Here is a 17,345-nt window from a genome sequence, read left to right as displayed (position 1 = left end):
TTAAGTCTGGCTAAAATCGAGAAATGGCATATTTTAGAGTTAAAATTAAAATGGCGCCAGTGCATTATAATTCTTATATCACTGAATCTGAATTTACTCTGAATAGCGCATGCCCATAAGAAATCCTTAGAAAGACCACGGTGGTGCCGATTATGTGTCAGAGGACGTGTTTGCGGCAGCTAAGAGGAGTGAGAGCAATTGCAGTGTGACTGGGATTGAGGCAGTAAGATAAGATGCCCGTCACCACTGTGAAAACACCACCGAAGACATTCTGTAGCAGTCGGCGCCATTAAGACCAGCCAGTCTTCCCCCTAATGACGGCGACTGACACCAACCCCCGAACCTTCAACAAGTCCACTCGCCTAATGTCAAGTGTTCCACGGTCTCAGTTTACCTTCGGTTCAGCGGGACGCTTGATCCTCCGTCGAGACCGGATTTTTTTCCCGCTGTTTGCCATCCCGATTTGAAGGTTTGCCCCCGAACTCTAAGAGTTGTTTGCCGAGCTTCTTCTGCCACCGAAAACCCCCTTCGCTGTCGGGCACTACTACTTCTCTCTTTCTCCCTCTTTCTGTCTGTCTGTCGGTAGTTTGTGGAGAGAAAGAGAGCAGCCGCGGCCGTATTAGGTCTCGTGGCCGGCGTATACACCACCACCGGCGCGGCGTTCCGATCGGCTGTTTAGGCTCTGTTGCTTTCACTGTTGATCGCTTCAATTACTGGTGTAATCAGATGCGAGCCTCACCGCCGGCACGGGGTGTACAGTCAACGGCGGACCGTGGTGGCCGGTGCAGCAGGCAAGGCAAGGCAGGCAGGCGGCACACAGGTTGACGTGATCGACCCGGCTGACGGCATCGTCTCCGCATGCGCCATCAACAGATCGAATAAAATTTGAATGGACGAGCAGGACGACAGCAAGAGAAGATTGGAGATGAGAGTGGGTGGGAGCGCACAGATCGTAGGGGGAAGAAGGGGTGGCCCACTATAAAAGGATGACAATCGCTCTGACAGGACCCAGTTCCAGGCGTCCTGGCACCACGTCCGGCCCCCTGGCCACATTCGGGCACCAGAGGGCAGAAAGATCTGTTCTTCCGTGTGAAATGCTCCAACTCTGACGTCCTCCAGTCGTGCCGTTCGTAAAGAGGAAAAACACTTGCTAGGGATGAAAACAACAACTGTCGTGTTCTGGCCGTTTGGTCACCGCTGGGACTCATTTAAACGCACGTGATCAACCTGTTAGCCAAGTGTGAATTTCTCGGGCTGGATGGAGGAGTCTTCGTTATAATGACACAGACAGCCAGTGTAGCAGTGGTCAGATCTGCGCGGGTGTGTATTTCCGGTTTTCTACCCTTCTGTCTTCCTCTTCACTTCACCTGTTCGTCGCATCCCTAGAGGCTTACCCGTCCTCCTCGGTGGTGGCAAACATTTCCTAAGCCCATTTCTCATCCACAGACTTCATAAGCCAAAGCATCGTTCAGAACATTCGATTTCTTTTTCGCTTCGTCACTGAAAACTTCTGCCACATCTTGAAATGCCTCGATCGTTTCTGGTGAAGAAAGCCAAATACCCTGTTGACCACGGCAACCGGTGGCCGTATCGCGAGCCCTCAAGCCCTACCGAAGCCGCTACAGCTCCCAGTCCACCGCCGCCTTCTCATTGCCTCACTGTTCGGTACAGTAGTGGTAAGTTTTATTTTTTAACAATTCTCATTTCACTTTAATTTTATATATTTTTTTCTTCCACTTGAAGTAGAGTTACAGGGCTTGAATAAGTTTACTTGAGTTCCGGTAGACACGCATCTGTCTGCTGTTTTATTCCATTGTTTTTGCATAGGTGTGCCCCTGTACAACTGCTTTCACTGGATAGCACAACTGCCATACAATAGAGCACACATCTCGATTCTCTAACACAAATGCCAGTATTTGCAGCTTTTATTTAATAATATTTTAAAAATGTTAAAGCTGCGAATTATGCAGAAAAAATATTGCTGATACGTAGTAAATAAGTAATAAAGTACGTTAAATTTGCATTATCTATTTAGTATACAGATGGGAAGCTGTGAATTCAGAAATTTATCATTATAAGAGCTGTCTCTTTCGGAAATAATAACACCTCCCTATTTAGAAAAAAAAAAAGGAGTCATAGAAATATTTGTTCTTCCAAAAAAAAAACAAAATACTGAAAATAGACTTTTGAGATTATTAATGAAGTGTCAATGATCATTGGTAAAAGCGTATGTTTGCTTGGATGACAGTATACTAAATGAAGCCCATGTAGATGAACGATTAAAATTTATGACAAGGAAATTTATGCCTCCATTAGTAATGAAATCTCGTTTTGGTGGACTGTCATACATCTCTGTAAATGTTAAAGCTATGGAGAATAAGTGACAGCGTCTGTATATCAAATGGAAGTGATATTAAAAATAAAATGCACTTATAGTAAATATGGTTTTTATTTCAAAGGAAGCCTACGTGAAGGAAGCTATTTTTAAATACAATTTGTCTAATGCTCGTGCATTGTATTTGTCATTTTCCGTTTCGTAGGACAGTGCGATTTAAAATTTGTTGAATGCATCAATGATGGAATACGAAGATGAAATATAGTGGATCTTAATTTTTCGTTCTGGAAGTAGGCAATGTATTAATTCTTATTTTGGGTATTTGTATTTATTATTAGTAGTACTAATATATGTACGAAAAATAATACTATTATTATATTAGCAAGCTTACATCGTTGCCTTTATATTACAAGACTTGACAAATATATTTAAATAAAAAAAAAACCCAGATAATTTCATTTTTATTTTCATATCGATGTGTAGAAATATTTCCCCTTCAAATGAAAAAGATATTAAGACAGTTCAGCTATGCTGGTATATATTATACTTACAGATATTCAACACGCAATTTAGTTAAGGAGTAAGAGACTTATCATGGGGACATAAAAGTCTAATTTCAATGGAAAGATGGAAATGAACAAGATTATGAGAGAATAAATTATTTAAAATTAAAAACTTGAAAAATATAAGATTATTTTTCATATACATTCTGATTTAAGCTTGTTTTATCACTATTACCGCAACTTCTCCTCACATTAATAAATGCTAAACTGTATTTTGTCTTCGGTTCAATTCTAAATTCTAGTGAATAATTGAATTTAGTAATTCGAAGTGCAATATTTAAATTATCTTTGCTTCTTCGTATTATATGAAGCTATTTATTCTGAAAACTCATATTTAATATTGCAGATCCAAAGCATAACATACGATTTTAAATAAAAATGGCCACCCAAATACTGCATATGTAAGATTTCGAATATTATACCGCACAGATGATTGCTTGGTGGATTTCATTTATTTAAAGAAAAATACACGTCCGACATTGGTATGATGGTCAGCAGCGATTTTATATGAAACATACCCTTCCATTAATTATAAAAATGGAAAACAAAGTCTTCCAATTAAAGTTTTCTGAATATAAATTCATTTATAAACAGCCAAGATTGGACGATACTTTGTCACACATTTTCTAATTGTAAATATATTTTTATGTTTAGAAGGAAGGGGTATCTCACCGAGAGTATGATATACATGCAGATTAGAGAAATAGCTTAGCCAATTTTTTACCATACGAATTTAGGCTTCACTAAATAATCGTAAATAAAAAAAACCCGAATATTTTTATTTCTTGCTTTATAATCGTGGATTTAATTCTGTGCCAGTTTATTAGATTATTACTGACTACGTCATCAAACAATGGAGAAATGGCTAGTAGAAAGCAACAATGCAAACTTTTTAACAATAGTTTAAGAGCTTAATATGAAAAAGAAAAGCACTTTAGCAACAACTGGGAGTTGTAAGAATTTTTACAGAATTTATTATTCAACAAAGGGGAGCCTTATATAGAACTGATGATTATTATTTTACTATCACGACTTCATTTATGTCATGGAAACATACGGTTATACGTTCTAGTGATATTGGGATATTTATAGGAGGAGAGTGGCCGATTCTTAAGGTGTACATCGTTTTCATATTTTGGGATCTACATCATTAGAAAAATCTGGTTTTAAGAAACATTATTTCTGAGGTATTCGCCAACTTATGCTCACTTGGGAATACGCTATCATGTACGAATGGAGATCGTAATGGGCTATTTTATTTGATCCATTAAAAAATTACCAGTATATAATGAATTTTACAGATTATTCAAATTTGAAAGCCCAGCTATTCTTCTAAGCTCTGGTTTAATGTATACTAATTAAAATATCGGTTTAATGTATTTAAATATTATAGAACTACTCCAACTTAAATGTCTTCAATATATGGAATATGCCTTTCAGCTATATTAAGAGAGTCTAAGTCTTTAAGTGTAAAAGATAGAGACGATTAAAGGATTAGTTATGCTGCAGAAGGTATGAGAGGCTAGGCTTGTCTTTCACACCTTTTGAATCATTTCTTTTTCCATAGTGTGTCTGTACTGCGAAACTACCGAAGGTATAGCCCGATCAGTACAGATTCTGAATGCAAATTTTAATATACAAATTGCAGGACAAAGCTCCCGTTTATTAATAATAAAATATTTAAAATTTTCTCCATTGTTTTGATCTGTACTTCGTAAAAAGCGAACTACAGCTCTCAAGATTAATAATTTATCTCTGTTATGCTAGTTTTGTCTTCCTTAGGTATCTTAGACTGCAATTTTGTCTCTCTTAATGTGCTAATTATGGCATCAAGATTATCATGTTAGTGATGCAGAGAACAGTGAATCGGTAAACGTATTATAAAAAGGTTTCACGGGGCTTGCTTGTATTCAAGAACTGGATTTTCTCTCCCAGAATTTCGAGATACAGAAAACAAACACTTTGGCAACGATTCAAAATGGCGAAAAACAAATATTAAAATAAATTAACGTTCATATATTCTCTCGGCCACAGAGAAAACAAATGGGAAGTTCAAGAGATAACATTTTTCCATTCCTTCTAAAACTCTTATATGGGAGTAAATCGAGAGGAAATAAAGGGATGGTGATATTAAGGGTCGCTCTCTCTCCTGTATTTCATAATTTCCACGTTGTACGCTTGTTTAGAAATCGCATCCATTTAAGGAAGAACAAAGTACATGAAAATGCTCTCGTCTGGAGTGGAAGAAGTTGAGGGATTTATTCACACTGTGGCAAGTTTAGTTGGTCTTGTACGAGAGCGCGCGGTTTTCAATCCCGCAAAATAGGCAAACCAGCCATAAAACACACACAGTGGCCTAACATAGATACTTAAATTTTGGACGCATTTTCTTTTAGTCAGGGGAAAAGAAATGGATGAATTAAAAACTAAGGGAATACATCCTTAGTAGAGAGTTTGGATTTAAATATTGAGCGATACATTTTAACGAATGGCAAATGTATTAGAAATATAGCAAGGTTATAAATTAATTAACGAAATATTCAAAAAATAAGTTACACTCTTCTATAACTCGTCCAGAAAAACATCGCAAACAAACTAATTCACTTCCTCCAAATAAGCAGAGAAAGTGGCAGAGAGGAAAAAAAAATTAAATTAACAGCATCTCTCCACTTAAAGATGTCATCTCCGAAGAATGCTAATTTAAAGGCAGCCGCAATATAAAAGAGCGACTTCGGCTCTTCACATCAAAGAGCCAAAGTGCGCTTCTTCCCAATTGCGGCAAACACTCCATCATCACTACCTGCCCACGGTCAAACAACTCTTTCGCATTCCGCTATAGAAAAGGCTAAGAAAAACAAGAACCCCCAGAGCTTCGGTTACAGCGAAGAAAGGAATCTATTAATTTCTGTCCGGGGCAACAGGTATGACGAACACGTGGTAGCGTCACGAGCTGCTCCAGCACCTCTCGAAATAGAAACCCTGAAGGCGTTTCTTAGATGCCGTAGAATTAGCTCGGGCAGCGTTAATTAATTCTTTTCCGCCTAAGCTGGTTTTCGCTTCGGCTAAACAACCCTCCCGCCATCCCGTACGCCGACTTTGGAAGTGCTTCGAAGTGCTAGTAGGCCTCCCCCCTCCCCATCTCGTGCGTAGCACTTGTGGCAGCCGCAGCCAGCCACCTGAGGAATGACACGGAGCCACCTGCCGAGTCCACCTGATCCGACTCGGGATTTTACAGAACCCACACGATGAAGACGATACCTCGCTGGTAGCGTTCATTTATCTGCTTAAAGCCCTCGCGACGTGCTCGAGAACGGTAATTTATGCGGCTAGCTGCACCAAAAAGGGCTTCCAACCGTCTCGAACGCTCACGTGCTGAGAGAAAAATCGTCTGCCTTTATGCCTACCAACCAGATTTGGAATGCTGATGAACCAAACATCCACAGGAGGTTCCTGCTTGAGCCTGTTCTGACAGTCACCCCATGTATCATAACCAGGGTTTCATCGCTGGAGGGATCTGATAATAGGGGGAAGGGGATGAAATAAAAAATGCGACTCGCATTAAACGGGGAGCGCGGAGATGTTTAATTTATATAGCCGATGCTCCCGAACATCGCCTATAGACGAAGACAACATTGAACCTCGTGTTCGCTTCGAAACTGAATGTTGTCCGCGGTCTTTTTTAATCTCGCTTCCCTTCCCAGTTATTCTAAATCAGGTCGATCCTGTTTGGTAAGCAGAGGGTCCAGTGATTTACCTAAAAATAAAGAAAGAAATTTACAAGCCACGCTGTTCCTCAAGATCGGTAGAGAATTAAAATGAAGCCACGATGGTACAAATTGTTCTTCTTTTATGCTCTCGTGTTCCAATTATCTCATGGACTGGACAAGTTGGGAATTAACGAATGCACATTTCTGTACCAAAATATTCGAGAATATAATATTTTGGTACAGTAGTGCATTTTAGTATCCGTTATATTTTGTTTCCATATGTTTCAAGCTCTTCCTCTCTGTCTAAAAGGAAAAACGTATCACACTTAATAATAATAGCAAGAAGAGGAAGAATTGAAAGGCAGCGCGGAATCTTTCAGTGCCAGACACGAGTTGCCCGTGTCAATCAGAACCACATACTACACTGCTCGACAAAATTAATAGAACAAAATGTTTTTCATGAATTATTGAGAATACTAAGACGGAACCCTACGATGTCCTGTCATCAACTGTCTCTTGAGGTTGCTGCAGCCATAGATGAAAACATTTCCAACCGAACTGTGTTAAGAAGAATGAATTGGAGTGGACTGTAGGCAAATGGCTTGAATCCCATTAACCCAAAACCAGGGCAGAGCTCGTTGAAACTGGTGCCATGAACAAGTGACTTGGAGCCAGACTAACTTGGTAGGGTAAGGTCTTTGCTGGTGGTGCCCAAAACAGTCTCAAACATTTCCTAATATCCTGGCAGGGCAGTGTAGTTATTTCCAGTATGATAACTGACAACGAACAAGGAGTTTTATGTTTCAAATTCTTTTATGTTATCATTACAATGCTGAATATATTTCTGGTACCGAGTCCTGGCAAGTAGGTGGGGTTACCCATTCTATCGGTACCTTTTGCATTATACAAATTGCTCCATCCTAGCAGCAAATGGGGTTAAAACCCTAGCGGCACTTCTCTCCAAGATGCAGATTCTTCCTCACAAGTGATGTCTACCCTTTTAGAAGCCACTTGCGTGTCTTTAAATGTGCGGAGCAAAGTGTTGCGTTTGTCTTTCTGTCTGCATTTCTGACACTTAAGATGGATTCCAGTGACTTTAGACCTCTTCTCTTCGATCTTTGTCATTTCTATTTTTTTTTCTCTCTTACATTTTCCCGTTATTTCTAATCTTAGTTTCTTATCACTTTCTTGGTTCTTTTTATTTTTTAGTCTTAGGATTCCCCGGAACAAATGGGAAGAGGGAACCACAGAAAGAAGAAGAAGAAATAGCCTCTCATCACCTGCTGTATGGCGATACAACTGCCGTATTAGGTGGTAAGTTGATGCATGCTGCATCCTTCTAAGATTTCGTCTACTTAAGAAAACGCATTCTTAAGGATTTAGGTGTAAACAAGGAAGGGACAAATTTCGTATGAATTACCATCGAGAATTGAACATTTGTCTCAATATGGAAAAGTAACTTCCATAGAATAATGCATTTACTATGAGTTATAAGGATCATAAGAAGGCCCATTATACATTCATTAAACCAATAGCTTAGTCTGTCTCCAATTCCTCAAGATAGGGAGAGCAGCGAAGGTGGGGGGGGGGCTTTAGAAATTCTCGGATAGGACACGAAATAATGACTGTAAATCAAGTATTTTAATAATTGCTGAGCATTTATTATTAAAAGAAAGTCCATTTGCAGTGTACATTCTCTAATTTTTGTGACAGTGTTATTTAACTGTCACGAGATCCGTGGTCCATGAAGTGTGGACGACAGTATGAAGCAACAATTATACAAAACCATTGTTTCCCTTTCTTCAGCAGACGTAAGTATGAAGCAACAATTATGCGAAACCATTGTTTCCCTTTCTTCAACAGACGAACGTATGAGGCAACAATTATACGAAACCATTGTTTCATTTTCAGGAATTATATATTTTTGTAAAAAAATGCAAATAGACTGATTAATAAGTCGTATACGGAACTGCTGACTGTTGTTTACGTCAACTAGCTACGAACTCCGTCATCACAATGTAGGTGTGTGCTGCTATGAGACTATAAGAAGGCAGACTGACGAGTTCTACACAAGGGGCTCGGTAGCGTAGTGCCTTTGGCAGCGCGCTTGCTGATCGAAAGACCTGGGATCAAATCCCGCTGGACGAGTTGCCAAAGGTTTTTTTCTTTCAGTACCAAGTTAGTCGATCTTGGGCCGGGTCCCGTGAGGGGGGGTTTTTCCCCCCTCACCGACCAAAATCGACCGATGTACACACACAATTACAGACCCGAACACCCCCCACCCCACTCATTCACCTCTCACACACACACACTTAACTTTATTTATTATTAATTCACCGTTGTCGAATGGGTTTAAAAATAGCTATTCAGCTGCTATGAAGTTACTTTATTTTTTTAGAAGTCAGAATTTATTTTTCAGAGTTATAGATTTTATTATAAAATTTAATTATAATTCCACAATAAATTTGCAACTCTTAAAATTAATTTAAAAAAAATCAGTAACTCCATAGCAGCTGAATAGCTATTTTAAATTAATTCCACACTTATAACAACGCAGATGCCCAGTCTTGATCCAGACGACATAAAATCTTTATCTTTTGCACGACCACGGAACTGTCCGCTCCCTGCAGACAAATATAACATACGCCGTCCGTGGTTATTGTGAGCGATGCTCCATCGTGGATTATAACTGGTTTAATGTCGTGTTTCAGTATTTATGACAGCCTCATAACCCACAGATTAGTGACCCTGTTATGACATATTAAGCGTAATATATTCCATGGGATGAACTGGCTTGCATGTTCGCGCTCTCTCGTGAAGACAATATGATGGTTGGGAGGCCATCGTTGGAGTGCCGCTATTAATAACCTCCCTGGACCTGTACGCTATGGACTTCTGTAAGGATGCACCTGTTACCAAGCTTACCACCCAGACAGTGTCATCTACAAGTAGGCCTGAATGTGCGCAACAGACTTGGGAATTACAGAAAAAAAGCGAATATTTTATTTTTATTTCTTGCTTTATAATCGCGGATTTAATTCTGTGCCAGTTTATGAGATTATTACTGAATACGTCATCCAACAATGGAGAAATGCCTAGTAGGAAGCAACAATGCAAACTTTTTTTAACAATAGTTTAGATAGCTGTTTCTCTTAATGAGCTATTTTAATCTCCACGTTCTAACAATGCAATAAATAGGCAGTCATTATGACGTAATAATCACGTTCAAAAAAAGCGAGTTTCAACTTATTGCTTAAACTCACAAAGCGCAATCTGCGTGTGGATCTGAGCGTAACGTAGATTCACAATAAACTACGAACTTTGGAGTGACGCTGTTGAGATTGAGGCTTTTTGTTTTGATTTCATTCCATCAATAATAAACGACTCCACAGAAATCTATTGAATAGATTCTATTTCCTTCACCCGGATGTTATCCTTTCCACCAACATCCGGTGGTGCTTCAATGAACATTATTGGCTGTCTTCCGGCATCGCTATTTCTTTTCTCCCACTTTCCTGTCTGTTGCTGTAAAGACTTCAACATTTCTTTCATCTGTGTACAGTCTGAGACTTCAATGGAGTACAGAGAGAGAGAGAGTTAGAAAAATCTGAGACAGCTGTCTGCACAACTTTACGGCCTACGGAACAGACGATACGGAGGTAGTTCGGAATCGAGAGAAAATAAAAGAAAGGCCGACTGGGGAATGTTCTTCAGTGGATGACGATTTCGCAGAAAGAAATATAATAAATCATTTGGAAGGTCGAAATACTTGGACTGTGATGAATACGTCACTAAACTCATCCCTACTGGTGACACGATACGGATTATAAATTCCGAACAAAGTACGTTGGACGGAATCTGTTTTTCTGACTGAGTTATGCACGACCAAAGCAAATCAGACGATAGTGTCTGTCTTTTGGTATTCCCAGGGTTAATAATGTTCAGTTAGGAGACTCTGTTTGTTCTGTTTAACAGTTTAGATTTGATTTCCCCGTGCCAAAGGCCAAAACATTTTTTTTGATATAAACTTAACGTGCATTGGATGCAATGAACCAACTTAGTGGGAATTGAGAATTAAATTCAAGTAGGGAGTTTTTCTACTCAATTCTTGAATTTTTTAAATCTTTAGCTCTTTCAGTCTCACCTAAACGCATCTGCACACGGATAGCCTATCTATAAGGAGGTGGAAAAAGAAGACGAAGTCTAAAACGCTGGCCTAAACACTTGGACAAACTGGAAAAAAGGTTCAGCTAGGTCATGAAGCAAAAGAAGAGGATGGGAAGGAATGATGGGGCGAGAGCGGATAAGCATCTATTGCCATCTTAAGCGTTTTCTTCATTCGTCAGTGTGATCGACTGGTGTGTCGATTCTGACTTTGCTGCGAGGCGGGATTCTTCCCCCCTCCCCTATTTCGGCTTCTCGTGCAGGCGAGTGTGAGCCACAAATTGGGATGGGAACACCTCGGGTGCCACGTTGCACGGGGAAGCTTATTTGCTCACAAACGTAACACCGCAGAGGCGAGACATCTCTTATTAGCTATCAGTCCACGTTCTTGTTAGCGTGGCATTAGAGGCTAGGACTAGGGGATCTTGCTAGGCTCAACAGCTTCTGATAATCCCTTTAATCAGTGCTCATCACCCCACTGGCACCCTCATCTGTTGCTGTACACAGAAAGGAGACGGGGAGCGAAACAGGGATCACCATCTGGTCGATAAACAGCGTATTTATGCGGCTGCAACTTTTGCGTTATTTTTAACACTTTTCCGATGCACATCAGAGCGTTTTGCGTCTTTATTTACATCCGATGCATGTCCGCTCGCGTTAACCTTTAACACGATTAAATGACGTTGGAAACAACATCTTCAGCTGCTCGAATGCCAGACACTAAGCCGACGTTTGTAGCTACATTGTTTAGCAAACCATAATGCCCACTATGGGTTTCTGCCTTGAGCACTGCTCAGAATCCTGCTTATAGTACCTTGTTAGGTCACAGAAGCGCGCGCTCTCTCTCTCTCTCTCTCTCTTTGGTATATGCTGGTTTAAACGCACTATTAGAAAAATGGATTTCAGTGTACTAGTAATGAATTATATTTAGGAATCAGAAATACACCATTTTTCAAAATTTAAGGACCTATTCGAATTTTTGCGATTATTTTTTTGTATAAAATAAAATTTTAACCATAATTTTATCCCAGTAAACGTTTTTGACCCATTCCTTAAATTGAATAATGTTCTCAGAAGGGCTGGATTGAAAAGATTCAATCTAGATGCAGTCCGTCTAGGGATTCTTGGCAAACCAACTTCTTTGGTCGTAGTTCCCTGGTTCGTATGGTAATAAATATGTTGTTGTTGGTTTTATGGCATATCGGCATCAGTCCATAATGCGCCAAGATGTGATCTTCATATGTTGGTTGATTTTCATCTTCCGTGGTCCCATCTACTCACGAGGAAATTGCACTCCTCCTCCTCTGTAGATGTTTCCAGAAACAATTGTAATTGGAGAGCAGAAAGGACAAGCTAGCCACGTGAAGATAGGAGTATCCAAAGTGCGCAAGAACGTACACGTCTTGAACGAGATTGTCCCATCGAGGTACCTCCAAATGAGGAAGATTTTATGCGATTGGTGCTCATGCACAACGATCACCCTTCCCTAACACCAAACAGCTCGTTTAACTCTGGAATTAGTGAATTTCTAAATCCAGAATTAGTTTAAAGCGGAACTCCATAAGATTAGCTATCCGTTGTTGAAAGGAATGCCTCCAGATTGCAATCAGATCGTGAGAAACAAACCATCTAAGTCCAGTCATTCCACATCTAGCTGAACTACGAATAAAGTCTTAGCGCGCTTCTTATTTCCCCACACCATCTCTCTGCTGTTTTACTTATCGCTATGCATTTCGCCGCACGAGAGGAACCACCCAAAGGGGTTGGCGAAGAAAGAAATCGCCACACGTAACAGTCAATCAGACAACGGCCAAGATCACGTTCCCATGGTAACAGCTGCGAATGCGAATATTTGCAAATACGCAGGCCGAGTACCCAGTCCGGCAGATAATACGTTTCAGTTCTGTGAAAGAAAGAAATCTTGTGGCCTTCTAAGATTAAGTCGCCCCGCTACTAAATGGAAGGAAACTTAAGCTAGTAGGTCATAAAATGGGAAGAAAATATATATAAACATTGAGCCAAAGATGCTGCGAAGTCACTATGCCTTCGCCATTGTCGCACTTAAGGAAAGTATTACGGTCCACGGCGACCCACATAAATATACATAACAACCACTAAACCCTTCTACGTGGAGGTCTTAGATCACGCCGTGCAGCGGTCCAAATCGAACTATCGATTCGATGGCTTCAGACGGCGAATTTCTGACCACGAGACGTGATTCGAGGAAGACCCTTACAGTTCCAAGACGCGTTTATTTTCGGTGGTTCTTGTTGAGGTGGAGCTTTCGTGTCCGAAGGTAAACTGGGCTAAAAATGTTTTTCAATCATAAAAGGTTGGCTTATTTTTGAGTTTAAGCAGCTTTGGTTATATTTTAATCCGTTTATTGTTCTAATTCAATTAAAATAAGTTGGATTATTTCTTCGTGACAAGTGGGATGTTTTCGACTTAGTGTTCAACCAAGTCGAGAACACCCCACCTTTATATCTACCACTTTCTTTGATGTTTCACGGGTTTCTGGGACTTTTCCGTTTCTTCCAGACGAACACTCGCTGATTGAATCTTCGAATGTGCGTGAAGTGCATCCAACAACGCTTGTTGTTGGATGTCGAGTCCGGTTTGGGCGGCTTCTTCTTTCTTGCCAGAGTAAAATGGGTGTTGACTTTAGATATGCATGTCCACATATTCCTTTACAGCAATAGTCTAAAAATTTACAATAACTTTTTTCATGTAATTCTTTATGGAATTAATTATTATTATTTTTGAATGATGGTAGTTGTTTTCAGAGGAAAAATCCACCTGTCTTCTGATGGCGTCACACATCGCCGTATTTCTAACAAACAAACGAATGGGATTAATGATGGTCATAAATAAAAGATGATTTCTTTCATTTGAAAAAAACCTATCTTTACAAGTTGCAATTTTGTTATTCGCTATTTTAAAATAGGTCTTTGGTAGAATTAAGATTCAAATACTAAAGTCAAGAAATACCAAAGAATGAATACCATTCCCTGGACTCTAATAATGATACCTGTCCAGCTAGTTAAGCGGTTCTTCAGTCAAGGCTGTAGCCAGCCGTTTGTCTGCACAACTTGCAAGTCTATCCACGGATACACACTTGGTTTCCCAATAAAGTTCATAGGTAGTCTATAAGAATTCAGCGCACTATGGCCGAAGCAGTCCATGCACCAAAAAAAACCCCTTAAACAGCCAATCAGTGTGGGATGTAATAAAGATTCAAGGAGATGAAGGTGCGTGTGATTTAGCAGCACGAAGGCAGATGTCAGAGATAATGAAGCTGTCGGTTAAACGAGACCATAATATACTCCCTGGTCAAAAAATTAGAAATATTTTTAATTGGCGTCAACAGATAATTAAACGCACGGCATGACTTGCATCAATGGCGGGGTGAAAGTATTGCATGAACCGATGCGCGAAGATTGCCTCATGTCCACCACTCAAGCGTCTTTAGGTGGTATCCTGGTATTGAGTATGTTCTGCTGTACGGACTGAATCCGCCCGGATGACAATGGATTCTTTCAAGACGACAGCGCGACTATCCATCGTGCAGAATTTGTAAGTGACCGATCGAGGAACATTCCAGAGATTTCCAACATCCACCCTGGCCACCTAATTTCTCAGATCTGAATCCAATTAAGAATGTCTTGATACGTTGAAAACAACAGTTGGGCTTCCCAGTTAACAATACATCAGTTAACAATATCCTGATGGAAGAATGAGCAAATCTTTATCTAGACTCCTGAAGCACCTAGTTGAATCCATGCTACCACATGTAAGGGCTGTAATTCGGGCAAAAGGTGTCTTTTATCGATATTGTATAAAGGTTTATAGTTTTTTTGGCCAGTGAGTGTACATGTAGTCGGATTACTGTTATATGGAGATTAGGATCATCTTTCCCAGATGATGACCTCAATACTCATTGCAAAATTATTCAATGTTCTCTCCTTCGAGGTATCCAAGTAAAATCGTGGGACAAAAATACCAAGACATTTCAGAGAGTAGCGCAGTTAAGACCAACTGGAAGTATGTTTGGTAAGAGACATCTATTAGAATCATTTAACAAACTGTTTAACCACATATTTAAACCAAACCGGTCGAAATTAATCTTCCGCAAGAGAGAGCTACTTTGATAATCCATTTAGCGAATACGATGGACTCCAGAAGAAGCTGCCTCCCTTTAAGCAACCCGAAAACACTCGTAAGTGATACGAACAGGAATTCCTTTTTTTCTCCTCCCGCTCTCGTAATTTTTTTCCCTTATCGGGGTGTGGATTTTCCAATTGTGAGGGAAGTCACCCCGACAGTCATTTACGACAACGGTGTAAGTGACACACTTTCAAAATTCCCCTAAAGAATAAGGGTCTATCAGGTTTTGACCTCGAGCATATGGCGCAGTTACTGGGAGTTATCTGCAGTGCTTTGGTGTGGGTTGGACACGTGCCAGTATTACCCAGGGGTATCTGGTGCATTACCGTAGTTTTTCTTCCTGCAGGCATCGGATTTCTTTCCCACTGACAATCTTACACATGTATTGTTTCTCCAAGATTTGAGCCACGCAGCTTTCTTCGCTGGGGCTTTATTATGTACTTGCAGTGCGAGAAATATGGACAGGAATTACGGAAATATTCGGGATATTGATTTATCGGCCCTCATTACCGTCACGTGTTCCGCTTTCTACCTTCATTGATCATCGTTTGCATCCATTTCTTCTTGTTCTGTTTGTTTCTCCGCGACATTCGTATCAATGGTAATGCGCCGATCCATCCACCTGGACCCGATTACAAGTTCTGGAACTACTTCTGTTTTTCGATACTCTAAATCTGTTGATTGGAGATGATTTATTATTCGATCCAAAGATGTAGTATTACTAAAAGGAAAGGTATCATTCTAATTAGTCACAAATGATACGTGCATACGGCTCACTACTTGGAACTATACACTAAGCGATCACTTTAATAATACACCCTACCCTTTTCATGAAATGGAGAACTCCTTCAGTAATCATGCGATATCAAGCAGGTGGAAAGATACTTAGGGATATGATATGTTCACAATTCAGTGCGAGAATGGGCAGGACGAAGCCTGCTGGGACCAAGTACGCCTGTGTCTTGGAGGTATCGATATTAGTCCAATCATCAAATAACCCTAGATCAACGGTGATCCTGTTGTTGGAAACAGCTCGTACAGAAAGGCTACTTCGTTTATATAACATTCCAGCAACAGTGGTAACCAAAGAGGCATTTCAGAATACACAACTCTTCACGGATGAAGTATCGCAGCTGACAATTGAACTGGATTCTACTCCTGCAGAGAAAAACAAGTTATGATTATAATGGGCTCAGGATTAGAAAAACATTGTCTAGGATGAAGAATCCCTCGTCCTTTCTTTTCACGCTAATGGGAGGATCAGAATATGACAAAAATAGTAGGGGTTCGAGATCCATCCTATCAGCTGTCAACAATGTAGGTTGATGGTGGCAGTGTGGTGTGGGGAGTGTTTTCATGGTGTATATTGGGCTCTTTGATATCACTGGAACAACAATTGAATGCCGCAAGTCTTTTGTAAATTTTTTTCTGACACGAGGCATCCCATAACGGCTGGCTGCAGTGTATCTATCTACGAACTAGTTTGTCTAAGAGGATAATGAGCAAGGTTAGTACTGTAAAGAACTAGTTCCAGAAAACTGGAAGTGAATTCAGCCTACTGCGTTGGCCCCTTATCCCTATTCACTAGATCTCAATCCAATTAAGCACTTGTGGGATAAGGTGGAAGGAGCTCTTGGGAGCAGAATCAACAACCATCCAATTTGCAAAAAAGCTGTGGGAAGCAATTGAGGATACAAGGACCAGCATCCCTGTGGCACCCTTCTGACACTTTGTGGAGTCAGTGCTTTGATGGTTATAGAGGGAAATACTCGTTATTAGTAGTTGTAGCTACTCAATATATGAGGGAATGCTGTAAAGGTGTTTCATCCACTCTGTTCCAAATCATCTGCTATCATTTGCGCATAGTGTGTGGTCGTGTACTGTTATGCAAGACTGCTTATAATCGTTAAGTTGTAGTAGTTTGTTTTTTTTAATGAAATTTCTTAATTTCTGTTCAGTTAGAAAAAAATTTGTTTGGGTACTAGCAACAGTGGCTAATGTTCGTGGGCCACCAAGCTATTCTTCATCCAGTAAGTTGTTTTTTCTTTCCTTAGACAGTTGATGCAGAAATTTCTGTTCCATCATACACAGACATAATTTCATTGTGGATTTCTATTCTTGCTTCTTACCCATAAGAAACGGATGATTTCTCTCGTTTTTGTTGAGCACACCTGTCTATGAGATCGACCACTCTACACGATCAGCGTACAGTTACATCTAAAAAGAATTCAGCAAGATCACTTTCATTTAATTTACCACAGATTTCTATAAACGTGAAATATAACAAAATGAGTACAGCTATCCTCTGGAGGACGATTTTGAGAGGATTAACAGGGGATGATTTTGAAATATTTGCTCCAAAGAATTCTCTAGGAAAGCCATCCAATAAATCACCCTCATGTTATCCAGTAG

General features: G+C 40.0%; 1 protein-coding gene across 2 annotated transcripts in view; it reads left to right on the top strand.

The window, feature by feature from the left end:
• The first annotated feature begins 1,088 nt into the window (after positions 1-1,088).
• LOC150079111 (uncharacterized) overlaps positions 1,089-17,345 on the top strand; it is a 52,239-nt gene continuing 35,982 nt past the window's right edge. The window contains exons 1-2 of one of the 2 annotated variants that reach the window (XM_090382776.1): positions 1,089-1,676; positions 7,815-7,919. In XM_090382776.1, the coding sequence (XP_090238902.1) occupies positions 1,526-1,676; positions 7,815-7,919 (256 nt within the window). In that variant the 5' untranslated portion in view covers positions 1,089-1,525. The remainder of the gene's footprint in view (positions 1,677-7,814; positions 7,920-17,345) is intronic. The other variant, XM_090382777.1, reaches the window with a different exon arrangement.

The sequence above is a fragment of the Mastigoproctus giganteus genome, chromosome 10 (assembly GCF_048544385.1).
Source record: "Mastigoproctus giganteus isolate SK-2022 chromosome 10, ASM4854438v1, whole genome shotgun sequence".
NCBI classification, from domain to species: domain Eukaryota; kingdom Metazoa; phylum Arthropoda; class Arachnida; order Uropygi; family Thelyphonidae; genus Mastigoproctus; species Mastigoproctus giganteus.
The sequence above is the reverse complement of the archived record's forward strand: the minus strand, read 5'-3'. Positions and strand labels throughout refer to the sequence as shown.